Source organism: Parasteatoda tepidariorum, chromosome 3 (genome assembly GCF_982258835.1).
Source record: "Parasteatoda tepidariorum strain Cologne lab strain chromosome 3, Ptep-v5.0, whole genome shotgun sequence".
Taxonomy (NCBI): Eukaryota; Metazoa; Arthropoda; class Arachnida; order Araneae; family Theridiidae; genus Parasteatoda; species Parasteatoda tepidariorum.
Window position 1 is genome coordinate 103544247 of NC_141757.1, and position 25173 is coordinate 103569419.

The following is a 25173-nucleotide window of genomic DNA, read 5'->3' on the forward strand; positions in this document are numbered from 1 at the left end:
TCTGATTTCAATGTATTTAACTTATTCAAAACAACTGACTCAGTTTCGGAAACTTAAATGTGGTAATCGGAGACTGCAAAGGTTTTAGGCAACTTATTTGTTTTTGAATTTACTTTTAACTGCATATACTTTTTAACTACACAATTCATTTATTTTTTACAAAACATTTAATGTTCAGAGTCTATACAGTCAAAGCAAAATGAATATCTTACGGTCTTGACATAATCTTAAAACATATTTGTGTAAGTATTTATATTTTAATACATGTAATGTTCTATTCCATCCAAGCGAATTTCAAACATTTCGCTTATTTGTTCTCAACCAAGCATTCAGAATAACTTCCATTTGAAACTACACGCTGATAGATTTCATTTGAACAAAGCATAATTCTCGAAACCATCAAGTGTGTCTGAAAAATGTTGGTAGTCATTAACTATAATCGGAAATAGGAAATTCCAAATGGCTTGTAAGGAAGAAAAGGAAATTGTTTGTTGCTAATGAGTTTGAATATTTATGTCTTTAGAAATTCTTTTCATATTTCAAACGGGTTAGCTCGAGAGTTATCAATTCAATTTAAGTCATTTAATTAACGAAAGATTTTGAGATTTTGTGCTTTACGAATAATTAACATCTGATTTTGGATTTTCCAGTTTTTAATTAAAAAATATAATTGTTATCTATGAAAATGCAGAGTGAGATTAACCTCTTACGACCATTGTATTCGATAACGGCGCAAAGCTATTGTTTAGAAAATATTTGAAATTTCTTCTTCTTATATGTCGTAAAGAGGCAATTGTTTGAGTAAAATTATTATTGAACACACCTTCATTGGCTTAATTGTAATGAAAAATTACAATAAAAAAGGTAAAAAATTAGACTTAAGGAACCTTTTTGAATTTCAGATTTTCCAGCTTTTTAATAAGAAATATCATTTTTATCTATGAAAATTCAGAGTGAGATTAATCTCTTACGATCATTGTATTAGACAACGATACAATGTTATCGTTTAGAAAATATTTGAAAATTTTTTGCTTATATGCCATAACGAAGCAATTGTTTGTGTAAAATTATTATTGAACAGACCTTCTTTGGCTTAATGGTAATGAAAAATTACAATAAAGGAGGTAAGAAATTAGACTCAAGTAACCTTTTTGAATTTTTTTTTAAAAATTAACTATTATATATAAAAAAAAAACTAAATTAATTAAATTTATACTAATTAAATATTAGTTAAAATAATTACATTTAAATAATGTAAAAGTAATTAAATTTAGATAAATATAATTTATTAAATTAATTACATTTAATTAATAAATATCAATTAAGTTTAATTAATGAAAAATTAATTAAATTGAATTAGTTTAATGATTATTTTTTTTAAAAGAGTCGAAAAACACTTTAATCCATTAATAAAAAGATATTTTATCTCATTTTTGAGTTTAAATTAGTTAAAGGTACATATTTGTTGGTAAACTTGAAAAATACTAAAACGTGAATCTCAGGAGATTAATTAAGTGATAATTTTATAAAGAGATAATCGTTTACTTCAATTTTCCTTTCGTGAGAACACGTTAGATTACTTTGCTTTCTAGTGCAAGATTAGGAAGAAAAAAGCAAATTAAATAAATTCTAAATTCTAATTCAGTAGAGTTTTGAATCGATATCAGAGGGGATCAGTTTAAATAAAGTGATTGAAATAGTTCACATCCGTGAGAAATTATGCATTTTTGCTCACTTTTAGTTATAAAAACAAACTGTTTTCATCCACTGCCTTGTCATAATAGGAATTCCTAACAATTGCCCATTCGAATTTCCAACGAGTAGGCTCAATTCAAACATGCGAAAAACATAAATAAATGCATTTGAAAACGTACTTATTAGTTTTAGTTATTTAAATAGGCTCTCATTTATATTTAAATAAATATCCCTAAAGACGGCGTAAATTACAAGTCTCAGTTCAATTAATCGCATCTAATAAAGACTTAATTCCCAGTGAGGCAATTCGATTATTAAGTCAATGAATCCTGCAATTTATTAAGATGGGTAATTCATTGGCTTAGAATCTCGGTTGGCATTCATGAAATAAATAGTTTGATGTAAACATTTATTCTCTTTGAACGGTATTATTTACGTACAGCATGCATTATTTAAATGTTTATTCTTGTTTTGTTGCGCAAATTCCTGATTTCAAAAGATTTTTCACCTCATTTTTTTATTTAAGTTTTTTATTAATTTTGCATTTCATATTTAGTTTTTATTAAGCACACTAGACATAAATTCCTTGCTTTTTCGTTGAATGGAGATCAGTATTAACTTTAAGCAAAAGGTCGACAAACCAGCAATCTTTATATTTTTTCTTTGCCCTTTTTTCATTTTTTTTACGAAACTTTTACAGATGAGCCCCATCACTTCTATTATGCGTCATCTTAGAATATCTTTGAAAATATCCATGTACCAATAAAATATATAATACAGCAACAGTATCTTATTAAATATATAATAAAATATATAATACAACAAAGTATACAGCAGAATTATAAAAACTATATTAAACTTACCATTTTCTTTTAGTAATTGTAGCAATCAATCAGCCTAATTGGCTGATACCTCAAGCTAAACTAAGGAGACAACGAACACCAAATATGTGATGCGATATGTTTAGCTCATGTTTTATAAGTGTACATAATGCAACTCGGTGCTTTGCAATGTGCTTGCTCGGTGCGTGCTTATATTGCTTGTATTGAAATTTTTCAATAAAATCAGATATGTTTTTAATTTGAGCACGTCACTGATGTTGATGAATGAAATGAAAAAACCTTACGCGATGTTTTAATAATGTCACGTATTGAAGTCCAATGTGATAAAACTACGCATATTTTTTTTCATTTATTCCAATTGACAGGATAAGTATATCTACCGTGTCTGTTACGCAAAATCAAAAGTAACCAGTTTAAATCATTGGCAAAAATTCTTATCATTCGTCGTAATTAAGAGTTATTTACCCAATTGGTCATTTGGTATCCCGAGGGGCATAAGTTGGCGACCCCTAGTTTAAACAAATAAACATATTTATTTGAAACGGTTAATCACAAAGGAAGAGAAGGGAAAAACTTATCTTACATACCGTATTTGCTTTGTTGTTGTGAAGAAAGAAGGTTGAAGAATTTCATATGCTGGCACGACACCCTTTATAAAGACGGCAACAAATAGATGAAGGATATGAACATATTAGAAGTAAAAGGATGTGCAGTTTCAAACAAAAAGACAATTATTAAAAATTAAGAGTAAATTTTTTCTGTATTTTGATAATCTTTCTTATTTTTAACCAGTTCTGTTATAATGTATACATGCGATCGTATTCATCTGCATTTGCTTCATAATTGCAAAAAAAAAAAAAATAAATAAATAAATAAATAAATAAAATTGAGAAATACTCAAGCACAGCAACTCTTATCTAAACAACAGCACGCGAATGATTAAATGAAACACATTATTAGAAAAAAAAGATATAAAAAAAATAAAACCAAAAAAAGACAAAAAAAAATTTAAAGATAAAATTAAAAAAATGATACGACAGTTAATGAAAAGAAAAAAAGAGGCAGGGATTGCAGGAAATATTTTGTTAGTTTTTTTTTCATTTCTAGCCTAGCATGATTTCATCATTCTTATTCATATGTATTTGCTTCATAATAATAAGGAAGGAATGACTGACAAATTTCGAGCGCTGGAACGCAATACTCTTTGTCAAGACGTCGTCATGTGGACGATAAGAAACACATCATATTAAAAAATTAAAACCGCAGTTGATAACAAAAATATCCAAAGACTAAATGCATATTTCAGAGGTAATAGCACAGGTAATGACGCTCGAAACTTGTCTACCTTTCTTCGCTTTTAAGTGAGAAGCAAATGAATTTTTTTTCGCATTATAAACATATATTTCGTATTTAAACCATCATTAAGAAATTACATTCTACATTTAATTAGTCCTTAACTAATCTCATAAATAATATTCTATAAAATTCTTATACTCACATAAGCTATTTATTATATCTTTAAACTAAATTTTCGTCAAAAACTGATAATGACATAAAATCTTGGATTCTCTACCGAGACGATTTAAACGAAATTACCTTTTTTATTGTATTTTAAGAGCATTTTTTTCAGTTCCATTGCAACTCCAGTATTTTTAATTCAATAATTTCATAAAAAATATTAATAAACAGAAAAAAGTTTTAAAAAAAAATTAAAATGCATAAGATATGAATAATGAATAAATTTAGTTTTGAAAAATGTGTCACTTTTTATACAATTTTTGGAAAGGAAACTTATGTACCAATAAATAATGAAATAGAATTCAAGTTCTAACTTGATATATAATTTTAATTACGATCTTATTTGTATGACTCACAGACTTTTAACATAAAACATATTACAGAATTTCAACATATATGTAATATAACCATTAAAAATTAGTTTTTTCTAATTGATTTTGTTGCATTAAAACACTACGAATGATTAAACTAACCAACAGATTTCGAAAAACAACTTAATCTATGATTAATCTCTGTTTAGTCTAAATGTAATGAATTGAAATGAAATTGAATTATATTGTATATTATAGCCATTTCTTCAATTATATATCTTTAATTTACATAAAAAAAACTTGAAAGAGGGCTTTCTCTAACAACACTTACATATACGTAATTAAATATCTAAATTCAATAAATCTAAAATTTATGGAAATGAATCGATTGCTGTCTCTCTTCTTTTAATATTATTATTGTTTCAAAGGCCTCACACATTGCTAAAGAGAAGGAAATTGTGTATTGCAGGCACATAATATCGATTTTGTTGTCAAGAGCTTGATATGCCTCTTGGGTTTCTTTTCCTCGTGTAGACTACAAGATTCTTGAAGTGTTTTTACTGTCTTTATTGTCAGAACATTTGACAAATTGTTATTCTGTGATGAGTAGTGTCGAAGAATAATCATTTATTAGACCCTTGAAAGTTCTCTTGTCAACTTCCACACTTCAATAAGTTTTCTTATCGAAGCTATTTCATAATACCCACTTATTACCCCATTCAAGGTCATGGGAAACGTTATTTAGAATTACCGTTTTTTAATACTAGTTTTTTTAACGGGAATTAAATTCGGTTTTCAAATACAACAGAAAAAACATGCAATCATTGTGTAGACTCTGGCAGAGTTTTTTTTATCTTTGTTGTTTGACTTTTTCAAAAATCCAGTTGAAACATTTATCTCACTTCAATAGGTTTTCTTATTTATATTCACATAATGCAATAAAAATCACATTATACTATCGTCTTGTTACTCATTCAAGATTAAGTTTGATTGTAAATTTCGTTGAATGAAACTTTCAGCACTCTGGAAAGCCTCAAGTTTTTTTGTTGTATTCACTGTTAAGACATTAGATAAATTGTTGTTTTGTAGTAAGCAGTGTCAAAGAATAATAATATATCTGACCAATTAGAGTTTTCTTATCAACTAACACACTTCAATAAATATTCGTATTGAATTTATATAATAATATTCACTTATTGCCCTTTCAAGATCACGGGAAATGCTGTAAAATCTACACATTTCAATATCGTGTTTTGTTAACAGAACTATAAATATTTTTAATTTGCAAAAACAATGGATAAAACATGTAATAATTTATACTTCAAATTCCTGCAGTGTTTTCATTATCTTTGTTGTTAGACTATTTGTTAAATTGCAGTTTGATGATGTAACTTTTACCTAAGTTATATAGGGTTTCTTATTTATAGGTTTTTGCATAATGTAATAGAATTTACATAATGATATCCTTTTAGTACGCATTTAAGATTAATTTTGTTTCGAATGAATGAAATTTACAAATCTCAGACTTTTTCTCAGTCTTGATTGTTAAACCTTAGACAAATTGTTGTTCTGTAATGAACAATGCCAAAGAATAATAATTTATTAGACCTCAAAAGTTCTCTTGTAATTACCTCACTTAAGTTGAAGTTATCTAACAATATCTACTTATAACCCTTTCACTAAAACCATCATGAAGCATTTCATGAACGTTTTTTCATCAAACGTTTAAGTAAATAAACTAATAATAGTAAATAAAGTAAATAAGCGTACATAAATAAGAAATTAAAAAAATATACTAAGTAAGTTTAAATAAATAAGAAATTAAGAAAATAAAGTTTATAAAACTTACAACCATTGTTAATAGTTCATGATTTTTCCAGTGTTTTCGTTATATTTGTTGTTAGAAAGTTTGTTTCTATGATGAAAATTTTTGAAGTTGAAAAGTAATACATAATTCATTAAATCCTCCAGAGTTATCGTGTCAACTTTCTCACGTCCTTAGATCTTCTGATTGAAGTTATGTTATATCATCTGCTATTCTCCTTCAAGCTCAAAGAAACAGTCATGAAGTGTTGCATGATTTATTAAAGGTTTTTGTTAGTGGAAATTTAAATAACTTTGCTATGTAAATGCGATGGATAAAACTTACAGTGTTTACAAGATTCTTGTTGGATTTTGTTGAGAGCAAATCAGACTGAAAGTCACGTAGAACAAACTGAAAACTTAACCTTTATTTACATAAAAAAGAATATAAAAACAATAAGATGTTGCCAGCACAGGAAACTCAAACTATCTAACTAATCTCGAACTCAAACCTCAACATCCTCCCCACCCTGGTCGACCTCGAGGGGGATGACCAGAGCTACCGGACGGGTTATATTGTGACCATTAACTCTCAGCTCACAGGATCTTATTTTTCCATCTCGTCCTTCATGCAAGTTCACCACTCTAGCTTTCTTCCACATGTGACGTGGTCGGACATCTTCTTGTAGAAGTACAATATCGCCAATTCGAACGTTAATGATATTGTCCTGATTGCGCTTGACAACTCCTATTAGGCGTTCCCACCAGCCTCCCCACCAAGCCGCTCGTGGGGCGATAAATTTCCTAGTTATGCCATTTTGGGCATAATATTGCTGAGTTTTAGCTGATGACAGAACTTGCCATAGCAGAATCAAGTCCTTATTTGCTGCATGAAAAGTGGTAGCATTGTCGGTATAGATTGTGTGTGGGAGTCCTCTGCGGCCAACAAAACGTTGTAGTGCCAAAAGAAATTTGTCTGTGGTAAGATCCGACACAAGTTCGATGTGTAATGCACGTGCTGTTGCACAAGTAAATAGTGTTATGTAGGCTGTATCTCTTGATTTCAAACATCGAATATTCACGGGTCCAGCAAAATCAATTCCTGTGGTAGTAAATGGAGCAGAAGGTACAACTCTTTCAGGAGGTAAAGGAGCTTCGATTTGTTTTCCGCATTTCGCTTTGAACAGCTTGCAAGGTAGGCATTTGCGAATAACTTGCTTTATAGCTTGGCGTCCTCCTAAAATCCAGAAGGTTGAACGTAACTCGGACAGGATTATACGCACGCCTAAATGATGAAGTCGTATGTGAGTATGCTGGATCAAAAGGTGGACAAAATAGTGTTTACCATCGAGCAATAAAGGGTGTCGAGTGTCAGAAGAAATGTTTGAAAATTGCAACCTTCCCCCAAGGCGTAAATAATTATCTTCGAGAAAGGGATTGAAACAGGAAATTTTGGATTTTTTCGGCAGGGGACGTTCAGCTTTTAAGGCATTTATTTCAGCTGAGAAACATTGATTCTGTACAATCTGTATCCAATAGTTTTTAGCTTTCTCTATTTCATTACAATTCAGTTCATGAGTTATGCGTTGCTGAGTCTTACAGTTGTGTACAAAACGTAGAATCCAGGCAGTCACACGAAGAAGTTTCGTGTAAGAACTATAACGAGATATGTCTATGATGGGTTCTGTAGTTGCAACGTAGGAGGATTGAAATTTGGTTTTTCGTGATTCAGCTTCAACTAAAGGTTGTGTACGTGTAGATAAAACTTTGATAGACCAAGTTTCTGGATCATGTTTTAACCATTTCGGACCGTGCCACCAAGATTCTAAAATTGATAACTGTGATGGAAAGGTACCACGAGTAAGATGATCCGCTGGGTTATCTGTACCGGGACAGTGGCGCCATTGTGCTGAAGTAGTGTTTTGAAGAATTTCTGTTGTTCTGTTGCAGACAAATGTTTTCCACCGATTAGGATTTCCCTTTATCCAACTTAAAGCTACAGTAGAATCGCTCCATTGTATGGCAGTGTGGGAATTCATGTTCGTTTCCTTGCAAAAATATCGGAGTAGGCGAGCTCCTAGTAGTGCAGCTAACAATTCAAGTCTCGGAAGGGTGACCCTTTTGATTGGGGCTAGTTTATTTCGACTGCAAATGAGATGGATCTCTGTAGAAATATCATCTGCGTGACGCGCGTACAAGCAAGCACCATATGCACGTTCCGAAGCTTCGCAAAACACATGTATGGTAACGTCGGAATTTTCGGAAAAGCCAATCCATCTTGGGATGCATATTTCATTCAGATAGTGTAATTCATTTATCCACTTGTGCCACTGCTGTGCTACAGATGGAGGTAAGAGTTCATCCCACTGAATACCACTAAGCCATGTATCTTGAAATAATATCTTTACAACTACTGTAACTGGAGCAAACAAGCCTAGAGGATCGTAAAACTTTGACATCAACTTCAGTAGTAAGCGTTTTGTTACTGGTTCTTTACATGCTTGAACAATTTTTGTCTGCACATCAATTTGAAAAACATCACTGTTAGTATCCCATTTAACACCCAAGACTTGCGTGATATCCTTAAACGAGACGTTTTCTTGTTTCCACATATCTTTCAAAGTCTTAGAATTTGTACTCCATTTGTCTAATGGTAGGCTAATAAGTGATGTAAGTTGTTGCAGTTCTTGGTAAAGAATCAGAGCTTCAGTATCCGTAGACGTTCCCGTATCAAAATCATCCATATAGGTGTTATTCTCAATGTGTCTAGTTGCTGTAGGATATGCTTGTTTGTGTTTTGTAGCCAATTCACGAAGAGAAGCTGCTAATAAAAATGGACTAGAGACGAGTCCAAATGGAAGACGTATGAATCGATAGGTTACAATTTTATCTTCAGTGCAGAGTTTCCCATCAGGAGTATATGTAGTATTGTACCAAATAAATCGTGTTGCATCTCTGTCTTCTTCTGCTAGAATCAGCTGCAGAAATGCTTGTCGCCCATCACTAGTGATTGCTATTTTAGAAAGTCGAAATCTCAACAATGTGGCTAAGATATCGGGAAGAAGATTTGGTCCTACTTCAAGAGCGTCGTTCAAAGATGGGTGACCTGGAGAATGTGAAGATGCATCAAAAACTATACGCCACTTAGTTTCTCCATTTGTGATTTTCTTTACAGCGTGATGGGGCAAGTAATATAAACGTTCCTCATTATGTGTTTCTGAGACAACTTCAACGTGTTTTTTATCAATGTAATCTTGTATGTGCTCAATATATTTTACTTTGAATTCTGAATTTGCATGCATTTTCCTTGTTAAAGATTTAAATCGTTGAATTGCAACTTCATAATTGTTCGACGAAAGTTGAACTTCTGGTTTCCAAGGCAATTTTACAACTCTTCTACCATCGATGATTTCAAAAGATTGATGAAAGTTCGTTAAGAGTTCAGAGTTGTGAGGACTTATTTTTTCTTGTGTTGGTTGTATGCCAATGCTCTCTAAGTTCCAGAAATTTCGTACCACATTGTCTAATTCCTGAGTTGAAGTATCCACATCAACATTATGAACCGTTGAAATGAAGGAAACTGTTGCGTGTGATCGAGTTCCACTAAGTACCCAACCAAATCTTGATGAGACCAAGGCCAGAGAATCCGACAATCTGGCTGGAGCTTCAGAATTCATAACAATCCAGTAGTAATCTGCACCGATTAAAATCTCAATTGGTAAGTTCGACAATAAATCATCTGGATCAGCAAGTTTCATTCGCTTGTTTTTAGCAAAGAGTGAAAGATCCGTTGATGAAGGTAGGTGTGATGCATATTTGTTGGAGCTTTCAAATGCAGTAACATTAACTTTAGATTTGTCCCAGATACTTGATAACTGAAATTTGACTTGTCTTCGCATGTAGCCGACATTAGCTGGGGATTCGAAGGCTTGAATGTCCAAATGTCTGGTTGAAATGACTGGGAGTTTTAAAGTATTCACAAGATTAGAAGAAACGAAACTAGATTGACTTCCACCATCCAAAAGACAACGTGTCAATTTTGTAATCCCAGTGGGCCCAGTTATGAAAACTCGTGCAGTTTGCAAATGAACGAAACTGGAAGGCGATACATCAATTTTGTTTGTAGATGTAGCCACAGGCTGCTCATTGGTTAGAGGTTTGCATATTGATGTATGGTGTTTTCTCTTGCATTTGGAACAGACAAATTTTTCTCTACGAGGACAATTTTTGTTGGTATGTCCTCGGTTAGTGCACAAAAAACATCTATTACTAGTCTTCAATTTCTGTATGCTCACGTCTATGTCCGTTACAACATTGCACTGTTGAGGCCAATGTCCGACAGTTTCACAGAAAGGACAAAAGGGTGACATTATTTTACTTTTGGTAGCTGATTTAGAATTCACATTAAAATTTTCTAAGGAGGATTTAATAGGATAGTCTGGAGCAAGTGAACCTTTAATATTACTTGCAGTAATTGATCCCTCGACCTCTTCTGATAAAAATTTCATTAATTTTGAAATATCGCTTTCACCAAAATTTTCACGTTTGGCATGTACAATCCAGTTACGACAGATTTCATGAGGAAAAGCACGAAGTATTTTAGGAGACAAAATTCTTCCGTATGATTGAGTTTTTTCTCCTAAAGCATCTAAAGCCTGTATTATTCGATTACAATCAATATATAACTCATTTATTGCTGCTGGAGAGTGATTTTTGACAGGTTTTAAGTTTTCTAAATAATCGAGATGAGCCTGTATTATTTTATCTTTATCGCCATATTTCGATTTCAAAATATTCTTTGTTGTTGCATATGTTTCTGCAGTTATATTAATTCCATCAACTATTCGTTTTGCTTCTCCATCTAAATATCCCCGCAAAAAAACATGCTTGTCAATCAGCGATAAACTTTCGTTTTTGTCGATACAGTTTTCAAAACGCTCCCAAAAACTATGGAATTCTTCAATTTCGCCGTAAAACGTATTTATTTTTATTGTAGGCAACTTTACTGTAACATTTGAAGGCGAAGCTGAAAAATTATTTATATTGGCAGCTGTTGGCGATGTTTCAGAAATTGAATTCGTGTTTCGATTTGCTGTTTTTTTTGAAATTAAATAACGCCAAATGAGCATTTTCTGTGTATCTTTCGCATTCTATTATGTCTTCCTGATATTCTTCATCATTTAAAAAATTATGTATTTCATCGTCTGCCAAGGTTAATTCTTTAATTTTATCTTGTAAACGTTCAATGTTGTATTCTTTTTCAGTTTGTGTACTAGCAGCATCGTTCAATTTCGTCGTTAGTTTCGTAATGGCGGTACGTAGCGTTGTTCGTTTGCGTTTAAATATTACAAGTTTTTCACTACCGGTAGCCATTCCAATTCAGATTTTTGACGAAAGTAATTATAAAAGGTTCAGTATGACTTACCGAGTTATTTCGGCACCAAATGTTGGATTTTGTTGAGAGCAAATCAGACTGAAAGTCACGTAGAACAAACTGAAAACTTAACCTTTATTTACATAAAAAAGAATATAAAAACAATAAGATGTTGCCAGCACAGGAAACTCAAACTATCTAACTAATCTCGAACTCAAACCTCAACAATTCTTAAAGTCTTCATTGATAGAAAATTTGACAAATTTCAATTTTACGAGGAAAATGATTGGCTAAATAATAATTCTGTAACTTTTAGAAGTTATCTTGTCATGTGCCGGACTTTTAAATTTTCTTTTTGAATAATTATAATATATATTATATATTTTATAATTTATTCAAAATATATTATGTATTAAGAAATTATAATATAATTTAATATTAAAATACATAGCAAATATAATTTAAGCTGCAAATATTGCAGATAAGAGTGTTTTCGTTGTCTTTGGGGAAAGAAAATTTTAAAATTTGCAACTCATTGATGAAAGTGTCTAAAAATAAAAATCATTAGACTCTCTGGTTTTTGGAAATTCTCCTTCCTATCTTATAATATTATTTAATCTTATTATCCTACAACTCATTCAAAGTCACAGTAAACTTTAAAGAAAGTTAAATATTTTAGTATTAGTTTTTTATTATAAAAAATTTAAATAATTTTGATTAGAAAATGCAAATTTACAACCCTAGTGTGCATTTCAAAATTCCTTAAATGCTTTTATTGCCATTTCTATCAGTGCATTTGACAAATGATGCTTTTGTAATTAACAGTATCATACATATTTTTGTAACCCAAAATGTATGACGTAACTTATTCGCAACCATTGATTAAAATATTTACAAATCGATCTAAAAGTATACTTAAATCTGAATACAATTTGAACTATTCAAATTAAAGCTTAAAAGTTTCTGAAATTGGAAGGAAAACGTCGTTTTAATATAAAAATCTATTGAAACAATATATGTTTCTGCTGTGCATTAGAAACCTCTATATATCCATCCCTTTGAGTAATTTGAAAAATTTGTTTTTATATTTCGTTAAAATAAAGTAATTAATTAACCAATAATTCATCAAAAATTATTTTTAAATTAGGTTTCATTAACAGTTAAACACGAAGAAAAAATCTTAATGATTGTAAAGAAAATTGATTAAAGCAACAAACATACATACAAACATTAAGTTAAGAAATTTATTGCTTAAAAAAGTTTTTTATTTATTTATTAAAGCCTTTATAAAATTTCAATTTAACAGTATCATACTTTTTTAAGAAATATTGACATTTTAAAATATTATAAAACATGTTTATGATTTTAACAAAAGACGTTTAGAAATAATGCATATATGTAATAAAAAGTGAACAGAAAATTTTCGTGATTATTAGCATCATGTGACTTTAATAATGGAAGAAAAAATCTGTAAAGTTAATGACATAAGTCTTCGTTTTCACGCAATTACATCATTACCAATATTGTATCTAGATGGTGCTAAGACTACATTTCTACGGCAAGGAAATTTTCATTTTTTATTCTTTTTTTTCAAATTTCTTAGGATTGGCCTTTCAAATATTGTTGGGAGGGATAAATAAATTGCTTTTCTATAAAAGCTGATGTATCCCATCCATTTCATTAACGTAATTTTATGCTTCAAAACAGCTCGTTTCCGTTTAAAACAGTTACTGTTGTTCAATATATTCATTTCCTTTTTTAAATTTATTGTTAGGTTTTCAGTTAATAATACTTTAGCTTAGAAAGTAGACAGTATATCTATACTTATCACGTATACCTTGAATGAACGTTACTCCAGATATTTTAATAAAACTGTTTTCTAAATACTATCATGTACAATACTTTTCTCTCTAAAGATAGAAAGTTCAAAAATCCGAATAGAAATATTTTAAAACTTGAACCATAAATTTTGCATAAGAAACAGCATGGACCATTCAAATATTCAATTGGAAACAATTATGAGATACTTTGACATGCATAAAAGAATTTTTTTAGTTGTTTCCAATTTTTTTTCTTCAAAAATCTATTTTTCTATATAAATTAACTATCATACTATTAACAATTATAATAAAAAATGAAGTCAGAGAGTTTATGCAAATTTCAAATACATACAATTATTTCTGTATAAAGTGATGTAATAATAATATTTGAACTGATTTCACAATTGAAATTGAAAGATACATTTGCAGTATAATATTTTCCGTAAAGTTTGTTTAAAATGCTCCTTAAGGCTCAAAGAAAAATATCATTTTGTATCATCTCTGGTTTACCGTCGTTAAACTACAAATTATTAATCTCTTGGGAAAAATTACCTCAGAATGTAAATACAGAAAATTCTCATAAAATGACTCGCACAAGATTTTGTTAATTTTACGACAGGTTGGCTGATGTAAGTGAAATATAAATTATTCTGCAGTAAAACGCGCAAAATTATTAGTTTAAGAGATTTTACGAGTGGAAATTTATTAGTCTTGTGTGTGGCAAATATTTTACATCACACATAAAATAGTTAAATCATACGTTGGTTTCATTTTTTCATACTGATGGAGAAAAATTTATTTCTAAAAAAATAATTATAAGTTAAGAGCTTACTGAGAAAAGATAGACATTGAAGATATTTAAAATATTTTAGTAACTTGAAAATGCTATCTTCAGAAATATTATACACTTCTATTTATATATATATTTGTTCAAAAGAGATTTTATAGCTATCATTATACATGTAAACATATAGAATGATTTGAGATTATTTTTTTCACAATAATTTATTAGCATATTTATAACTGAAAATATGAAAATTAAGATGTCATTTTGGTACGCTATAAATTGAACATTGAATTAAAAAGTAACCAGTGTGGACGTGTTTTTTATTTACTTAAGGGCAACATACAGTTTTGGTGTGAAACAAATTATGAAGCTTTAAAATCACAACGGGTATTTATAAAACAGTAAGAATTATATACAGTATGGATTACGGATAGTATAAATAATTACTGTAGGAGTTTCATGAAAAACTAATAATTGTTGAATTAGAATAAAATAACTCGGAAAAATAGATACAGAAAACTTTTCGCAGAAGAGAATTAATTAAAAGAACTAAATTGTTAAAGTACTGGATGTTTAATTACAGAAAAAACTACTTCTAGATTCAATTTATAAAATAAAACAGAAATTGCATGTTTGAGATTTTTAAGGTACTTAAAGAAACCGTAAGAGTTCTTAAAGAAATAAGTCGAAAAATTCAAACAAAGTAATTATAAAACAAAGCACATCTATAAAAAAAGATCAAGTTGTTTTAATCAAACTAAAACCTTTACTTTCAAACTTTTCATTACAGCAGAACTTAGTTTTTATATACGTTGTATTAAGTCTAATCAAATAAGCTAAGCTAACTTAAATGTATTATACGTGCATATATTAATTAAGGTATCTTTTGTTTTAGAGCTCTTACATTTCCTACTGTTTTTGTAAATCAATTTCTTTATTTCTTTTTAGGAAAACATTTATGCAGCAGGTTTCGAAATAAAACAAAACTAACTTTTGTACTTTTTAAGTTGTTTGTTGTTTCCAAATTTAATGTTTTACTGTAGGAAATGAGTAGTTAATTAAAAAGCAATTAAGGTCACGAATCATAAAGAGGTTTTGAATAGGAGTATTAAAATAGAAATTTTAGCCATACATTGCATGTTATTGATTTATTTAAAGGATCATTAATATTTAAATGTTATATTTAATTTCGTATATGATATAACATTTTATTTAACATCAATAATAAGTTTGTATAAATTATTTTTTCACTAATTTTAATACTGTTATATACCAGTTCAATATGAAAGAAAACCAAATGCAGTCTATGCTCTTTAAAACGACCTCCATTAGTGTGATTCTTCCAGTATATCGACCGAAGAATCGTTTGCAGTTCAATAACCGCAATGTTATTTTAACGCCAATTAGAACATTCGTACAGAACCGTTCATTCCAATATAGCAGTCGAACAGAGCCATTTTTTTAAATTCCCAGAAAATCTCTCCCAAAACAGTTATTAGCATTCATATGCTTTGAAAACTAACATTTTCTGTCAACAATGGGTTAATCAGTTTCAAAAGTCTCAATAAAACTATTCAAACAACTTTTTTTTATGTTACCGCTCAATAAACATGAAAAAACTTGAATTCTCTATGATTTAAACAATAGAGACAGGACCACCTATTCGTTAGACGTATTACACTCCTATTAGACGTAATCTATGATCAAAAGAATTGAGAAATATGAATTACTCACCACTACTAAGAATTCGAAGTGCATTGCACTGTCATTTAAAAATCAGAGTTTCTTATATCATCATATCTTTTCAAAATTTATCTTCAAAGTGTTCAATGTATTCATCAATCATATTAAATACTCATTTAATATAATCATTTTTCTTTTTGAAAGGGTTAGTAAGAAGAACAAAGTTTTCCAATATCATGACATGGTTCTTGTGAAGCGAAATTTCAAAATCTTAAAAAAAAGCATTGAATGACTGACTGATGGTTATGCACAGTATTTAAAGACGTTATTTAAGAAAAGTGTAAGCGTATTTTTAACTTTCAATGTACTATATTAAATAATACTTGCAATTTTTTAAACTGACATAAAATCTGCATATTTGTCAGTTTCTTAATTCTCTTCAAACTGTAGCATGCTTTTTCCCAGAATAAGCCCAGTAATTGAGCAATTAACTACATATTTACATTAATACTGTGTTTTGGATTACATTTATGGAAGGGGATCAGTTACATATGGCGTCTGTACAGTCACGGTGCACTTTTGATTGTTGACCTATTAAAAGTTCTCCATGATTTTATTATTGATATACTGTAACTCAAAAATCACTGAAGGTTTGAAAATCATTTAAAAAAGACAAAAATGTATAAACTACAGCATTCCTACACTGTTTTGAAATTATTAACAGTGCTTTTTAACAGAGAGTTCAATTAACTGAACTCTGAAAAAAATATCCAACAATTCTGTCACATTATTATTTTAAATGCAAGATGTCTTATCTTGCATTTAAAATAATAATGTGACTTTATATGAAAACAACATCAATAGCCACCAGTGGGCATTTTTCAGATGGATATTTTTCAGATTGGCTAACAAACATTAATTTATGGTGTTCAAAGTCAGCAATGCACCTGGAACTCTTTTATCGATTTATTTGACTAATTAATTTATTATAACAGTGATAAAAGCTCAACAAGTCGTTAGTTAAAAAAGTTATTTCAGTTGATTTATTTGAACTGTAAATTACCTACATTAATTTCAGATCTAGAGTTTCTACTATAAATTACCTATGTCAGAGTATTTTGAATGCTGAAACAGGAGACGGGATAGTTCATTAATTGCCTCCGTTTATTTATGTTTATGAATTTTTAACAACGTGTGGCTATTCATCAAACTAGTTGACAGTTAATTAAGTTCTTTTGGTTTGGCGAAAATTGTACATTTGGTGTATAAATACTCAAAAATTCCTTTCATTCAAAAGAAGAAAAAAAGTTATTTCATTTTCCATCTCTTTCTATTAATCATTACCATTGCATTTAATGCGAAGTGTCAGGTTAAATTTGTTGGTTTAACTTTTACGCACTATTTTTTGCAATAGGTTATGTAAAAGAAAAACTATTTGTTACGCAGAAAAACAGGTTCGAAAATAATCACTAACTAATACTCTGTTATTAGAAAATTAGTTCTAAATGCAGCTCCAGTTCTTTTAAATACTATATTTCAATACCTTTCAAAAGATACAATGAATATTAAACACATTTAGAAATATAATAAATTTTTCTCAAAAATATAATAATTATGCTTAATGATTGAAAAACAAACTGCCTCTAACATTTAAATTTGTAAAGAGTTCGTAATAAATGATACTGGTTAAAAGTAGTTGGTTAAAAACTAATTTTAAACAATTTTTTAGCTAATTTTAAAACAATTAATTACTATTCATGAACTAAATTATCTCGTATTTTAATATGTAATGGGGATGATAAGCGTTTAACCTTACTTTTTGTCATATTTTAAGAAAGCACAACTTTGAATTTTAAAACAATCTTTGTGGCATACATAGATTTAAAAAATTATTTCGTATACCTTGATGTTTCGTTTATTTTTATTTAAATTATTACACTAGATCATATGCGATAAAACGTGGTAATTAATATTGTTGTTGCTAAAATTAATACATAGTTAAATATTTGCAGAACTATAACAATTATACTTAATGATACAAAAACAAATTTCTAACATTTACATGTGCAAAGAGTTTGTAATAATTTACTCTAATTAAGAGTATTTGATTAAAAACGATATCTATATCTTCAGCCAAATTTAAAACAATTTAATGCTCTTCAATAGCTTAGGCAACATTTTCCGACATTGTTTTAGTCTCGAGGTTAAAAAAATAATGTTTTAAAAGTAACACATTAGTTAAAAGAAAGCTTTGTATTAAAATAAATATTTCTAAGAAGGTCAAAATTTATGTGACATATTGTACCTAACTATATACTTTTTCCCTTTATGTTTGATAATTTATATTTATGTCTGCTTTTATGAAATCTTGCGTAAACATAAATAAAGGGTAGTAGAACTTTTTACGATACATTCTTGTTTTTGTGGTAAAGTGCCCATAAAATCTGGACAGCAGCAGGCATTGTCAACGTTATTACTTATGTCGAAGTAGAAACATTAGTATCATATATCATCATACTTGGGCATCCAGCCATAAGAATGACATTAAAGAAATGGAAGGCTTGTATGTTTTTTTTTTAATTATAAATCACTTAAGATTCTTATATTTCAAATTTATACCACCCTGATCATTTTTAAAACTAATTTTCACATGATCTAAAGGGACAATACGATGTTTTTTTTTTTTTGCTATTCTTTTTAGTTTTAAATCAGCAATGAGAGCATAAAAATCAAGATTGCTTTTTAAACCCTTATAAAAAGGATTCTGTAAAGAAATTTTTGTAAATGTTTCAATCTCATTTTTATAAGATTATTATTTAATTATCAATTATTATTTAATTAATATAAAATTATTATTATTATTTAACTTTTGTATGACCTAAAGGGATGGTAAAAGGATTTTTTTTTCAATTTTAAATTTGCTATGAGAGCTTAAAAAATCGAAATTATTTTTTAAACCCTCATAAAAAGGGCTCTGAAATAAACTTTTGTAATCGTTTCAATGTTATATATATAAGATTATTATTTAATTATCAATAACTATTTAATTTATATAAAATTCTTATTATTATTTAATTACTAATATTTATTTAACTTGTGCTTCCTAAAAAATCAAAGATTTTACATTTCACGCCTTATTAAGCATAGTATTCATATTTTTTTAATGATAATTGCGTATATAGCTATAGTGCTAAGACAAGCATATTTTGAGTTAAAGATTATGAGGAAAGCAATAGGTATATTCTGCTCTTAATATTATATTTTTTAAGGAAATGCTCAGAAATCTAACGTTGATTATCCCAACCTCAGTAATATGTGCAATTTATTCAAAGATATTGTCTCGAAATACAGCTGATAACTATCTGAAATACATTTTTGATAATATTCCAGCAATATTTGAAAAACAGCTACCTTTATACTCTAAGCACTCGTCATCATTGTTTAACACTTAAATAAGTAAAAAATCGAGTCTATGCCGCTTAAGTTACTACTTAATTATAACTATATAATCTGAAAGAAAAATTATATAACTTTAACCATATATCTAAATAACTGTAACTAAATATCTTTTTAGCTAAAACAATCCTCACAAAATTTTGTTTTTCATAAAAAATTAAAAATGATAAATTTGGTTGAAAAATTGCAATAATGTTATATAAGACAATTTTATAATATTTAAAATTTGATTTTGAGTTTTAATTGACACTCTAAATTATATACCAAATGGCACTGAGTATAATACTTACATTTTGAAACAAAAATATATATGCTTTTTCTGAATATACTCCATTATTAATGTGGATCATATCATTCTTATTCACTTTACAGTCAATATAGTATAGCAAAGAGGGTTTAAAAATACGTTCTTAGAAATATGGGTCTGTCGTTAAATAATAATATCGTCATTCAAAAAAAAACTATGGCAATTTTACTACACCCTTAATTTCGACATGAAGTAGAAACTTGATTTCAAGTAGAACTATAATATAGTGCTAAAAAGTTAAGAATTGCAATATTCTCTAGATTTCTAAGAGTGTATATTTTTAACATAGTTTCAATATTATGTGCTCAAAAGCTCATAGCGACAAAATACTAAATACATATTTTACAAAAAAATCCTTGAAAAAATGTGATGTAATATTTTGTCCAATGTGATTTTGCCTAATCTTGCACACCACTTTTCCTTCTCATTTAAAATGTTTCGTCGATGCAATTTTTCCATTGAAGTTTTTTTAAGTTTTTAGCTTTTAAGTTTTTAATTTTTAGTCAAAACGATTCTACGTCAGATAAAGATTTTTCTAACTCACATTTTTTCCTTTCTATTTGTAGTATTTTAACGATATAAGATTTTACACTACAAATCTTTATTTTTGACATATTTTTTGAACATATCTTTCTAATGTATCTTTTAACATTGTTGTCTTTGACAGATTAAGTATTTTAATATAATTATTCTTTTTCAAAATTTTGAAAAATGATTGAATCACTTCAAGGTGTATCCTTTCAGGAACTTTAATAAAACCGTTTTTTTTCTAATTGAGTTTAAAAAGAAATGCTTCAGCAATATTTTAAATTCCATACTTCATTTGACTTATTATTGCACCTTGCCTTCTTAAATTAAAGAATAAATATGCGTATCCTACATAATTAGTATATTATGTAGAGTAAAGCCAATCAGGGTTTCATTTAATTTATTGCATGTGATCCGTCATTAATTTAGAAATGCATCAAGTTGTCCTATGGTACAAAAGTGCTAAATATCACTGTATTACGAGTAATTTTGTGTAGACACAGTAGAGAAAGATAGTATTGCTTATCGGTAAAACAATTAATAAGTATGATTATAAGCATAAAATAAATTTATCATAAATTTAATCATTTCTCCTTTAAAACCATAAATGTCTTATAATTCTATTCATTTGTGCAACGTGAAACGTAACTATTTGGGTACAGCAAATAAGAAAAAATTGGATAACAATAATTAATTTTATATTGTTATAAAAAAGAGAGTTTGAATATTCATTTTTATTAAAGGATAAGTATTGTAATCAATTAAAACAACCTTTAAACATGTAAAACGCTAGTAAAATTTACTTAAGAGTTATTATGTGCACAAGTACAGTAAAACTATTAATAAGTATGATTATAAGCAATAAAATTAATTTATCATTAATTTAGTGTATTTCTCCTTTAAAACAGTAAATGCCTTACAATTTTCTTCATTTGTGAGTAGTAAAACGCATGTAATAAAGTAAAGCAAATTGTAATAAAGTAGGATAACTATAAGTAATTTTACATTGTTGAAAAAGAGTTTGAATATCCTTTTTTAAATTAAAAGATAAGTATTGTAATCAATAAAAACAACCTTTAAACATGTAGAAAGTTAGCGAAAGTTAATTAGGAGGGAAAAAAATGCATAATTCATAACATCATATCTCATAAAGATAAGGAGTAATTTTTAGTTTATACTCCAGTGACAGGTCATTTTTCTTACGGCAATTAGCTGTCAGATGATGCGTTTCAAACTCAATGGCTAGTGTAATTTTTTTAAAGCGATTCTTGCATCAAAAGTTTAAAAATTTGTAAGGGAAGGTTGATGCAAATTAAAGTATTAGAAATTTATGTTTTTCTATCAAAATATAGCCATTTGAATTTTATATTGAATCAGGAAAAACAAGTTTAATGAATTTTTTGGAACAAAAAATATCTTAAACAAACATTTCTCTCGATTTTTTTATGGTAGAGAATTTTGTATAGTAAGAATAAATGGTTAGTTATAAGAAACTGAAAGCTGAAGCAATTTTGCTTTTTTTTAAAACGAAAAAATATTTTTATACATACTGGATATTTCAAAATTAAATTATACTATTTAAAAAGTAAAAATATAAATGACAGTAAGCCCTGAATAACTTTTGATATAATGGATAGATATTTACTTACTAAATCATAAACTCTAAGTGGCTTAAAGTTTTCACCTCAAATATGCTTATTAATAAATGATAATAAGTATATTTGTTACTATAACAAGCAGTTTTATTTATAAATTTAAATTTTTCACCGTTAGAATACACAATATGGGGAGGGAGAAGTAGTTTTAACAGTATGGTACAAATAGTTCAGGCAGGAGAACGGTCATTAGTTCTACTACCTAATGCTCATTTTACTTTTTCAGTACTTTGTACTTCTTTGCTGACCGAATCTCTCTAACTTTTTTCTCACTATTACATTATTCATTTTTCCAGATATTCTCTCATGTGCGAAGTAGCTTTTAATAAAAAATATTTTTTTAAAAATATTGATGAAATTTAAGATTTGAAATTAAGAAAATGCTTACATTATTTTTAATTTTCTTGAATTGCAAATGCATTGCTGGAACGCAATCGGTTGAAGAGTTCTTGAGAAATAAAAATTTAGAAATAATTAATTTTGTTACTAATATTAATAATATTAATAATTAATTAATTATTATAATTAATTAATAATTATATAATTAATAATATACTATATAATTAATAATTAATATAATTAATAAATAATTATAATTAATTAATTATTAATTATTAATTAGCTAATATTATTCATAATTAATTTTGTTACTAAAAACTATTTAACCGATTTAGTTTAAAATTTGGATTTAATTACTAAAAATTACATTGGCTATAAGGATGTAAAAAATTGTACATATTGCATACCTTTTCGACTATTAACAACTATAATAAAAATAGGATCAGTGATTGTTTTTTACAATGATTTATCTAATTGATTTATTAGCAAAAGTTGTTCAATTCATTTAAATATTTTCCTACACATGACAAATCACACACAAAAGTTAACTGAAAGGGGTGAAACTATCGACTACTCACCTGACTGAACTATTAGGTTATTATCGTTGAGACGGATTTAAATCTAGTTTCAAAAAAGTTTGTTAAATTCAGATAAATTAGGTTTTTGAGTATGATTTTTTTAACTTAACTTAGTTAATAAGAAAAGCTGAGACTTTGTTGATTTTATTAATTTTATGCATTAAAAGTAAAAACTCAAATTAAATTAGTTTGATAATTCTGCTAAAAAGTACATAAAAAAATTAAAGATTTTATAAAAATGGTATACATTTACGAACATACATTTACGATCTACGAGTAAACGAATAGAATTAAACATATAGTTATAAATTAAATATTATATAAATCGGGAAATCTTTATATTCTGAATAAAATATTTATTTTAAGAAAAATAATAGCATTAAATAATGGATTTATGAGTTTCTCCTAAGAATCTGAAAATAGTCTCCTACAAAATATAAAAAGTTCCCCTTTTTATTAAAAATCCCAACGCTAAAAATAAGCGAGAGTATTTCATTCCATTTATTCTTACAAATAATGTATTTTCAATACTTTTTTAAAACGGTTATAGGTTTAAGACTTCTTCTATAGACATTTTGCAATTAAACTGAAGTGATTAGTTTAAACTCGGACGATCTTAAACGTGTGGTGACTTAGTTAATGTACCTAATATCCCATGTTCTCAGAATTCCTCGTCATTAGCATAGAGGTATTCAGTTTAGAAATAAATTGAGCTTGCCAAAAGCTTAGAATCAGTTTGAAATTCAACGTTTATAAAGATATTTTAGTACGATAGGTTTGGTTTCCTTTAAAACATTAAGTCATCTTCATATTAAAACTCCACAGTGTAAATGACTTTTTTTAAAATACTGGATAAATTCAAGTCAAAGTAGCATCAAAACATGCATAAGAAATAAAAAAATTAAAGGATTAAATAAAAAATAGAGTATATTTTTTTAAAAAAAATCCTTTTTGTTATGCAATTTAATTACTATATTAGAAAACAGAACGAAAATAAATTAGAAAAATTATCCCGTTTGAATGCACTTTTTAAATATATGCAATTCAAATAAGATAATGCCCTTGGGCAAACGAACTGAATGTGTGAACTACGAAGTTTAAGAAATAAATAATAGATTTTTGAAATAACGTACAAGTAGGTAATGCTTGAAAATACAATACTTGAAAATCCCCCAAAAGCCGAAGACTACATGTTTAAAATTTTATTTACATGGAAACCGTGGAAGTCGAGAGTGATTATTAGGCAATACTTGAAAATCCCCCAAAAGCCGAAGACTACATGTTTAAAATTTTATTTACATGGAAACCATGGAAGTCGAGAGTGATTATTAGCAAAAGGCGTTATTCAACAACTCTTATATAGTGAGCAAAGGTATCGTACAGAATAAAAGAAACTGTTTTAAATATTAGAAACAAATTCAGTATTACACAGTATTAAATACTTTTTCATATTTCAATATATCTTTCCCATATTTACTCTATCTCAATAGTGCTGCCAGATTACACACATTCTTAATTCGTTATGATGAAAAAATACAGCCAGAAGATCTAAATTTGCGGATTTATAACCAAAACTAAGTGTTACTGGATAAATAAAACTGTATGTCTGCCACAAATTTATAATATTTAAGCTGCATGAAACAAATTATTTTTTTTTCACAATACTATACGTCATAATACTATTTACACAATAATGCATTTCAACATTTAAAAAAAAAGAAAATGAGTCTAACAAACTTTTATTTTCAATCATTTCACACAAGTATAAATGATTCTCGAAACTATCTGCCTTCAAAACAAAGACATTTTTTTAATTTTCTAACTTTAATACAATTTTATCTTACAGATTTTTCTCAGAACATAGAAATTATGGAACACTTAATCTATCTCGAACATTCTAGTTTTTTACTTAGAGAAGTTGACAAGAAAAGTTTTCGCTAATGATGCGTTTCAATAAAGTATCATAAGCCGCTTATGGAGAAAAGAAAGATAGCCGAAGTGAATAAATAATGAGAAAGATATAAGAGGCAGCTATGTGTTTTATTCCTTAGAAAAAGTAATAATATTTCGAATGGAAAAAAATCAAATTTATTTCGTGGACACAAAAGCATCACCTATATAAAGAGTATAGTCTTTTGAAATACTTTTTTGATTCCTTTTGCATATAAAAATATTTTAAATGCAATTACGAAAACGTCCTTTGTGGAGATATAAATATCACCTAAATGAATCATGTAAACTTTTTGAAACCATAATAATACGTTTTCTACAAAAACACATTATACGTTGTATCAAAATAAGGAAATGTATTTTGTGGACATGTAAATAATTCTTTCATAATGAATATATATATTTGACGCAATTTTATTTCATTTCATGGAAAAAATCAAATTTAAAAGATTTCTTGTGATCAGAAAAGTATCACAGATTAGAAATATATTGTTTCTTTTTACCTAAATTGTGTATTTTCTATATAA

The 25173-nt window shown here is 28.1% G+C and overlaps 1 protein-coding gene across 1 annotated transcript in view; it reads right to left on the reverse strand.

Moving 5' to 3' along the window:
- LOC147814124 (uncharacterized) overlaps positions 1-25173 on the reverse strand; it is a 41299-nt gene that overhangs the window by 12952 nt on the left and 3174 nt on the right. The window contains exons 3-4 of the mRNA XM_087160214.1: positions 9570-10824; positions 6682-9395 (exon numbers count right to left, since the gene is read on the reverse strand). Coding sequence (XP_087016340.1) covers positions 6682-9395; positions 9570-10824 — 3969 coding nt within the window. The remainder of the gene's footprint in view (positions 1-6681; positions 9396-9569; positions 10825-25173) is intronic.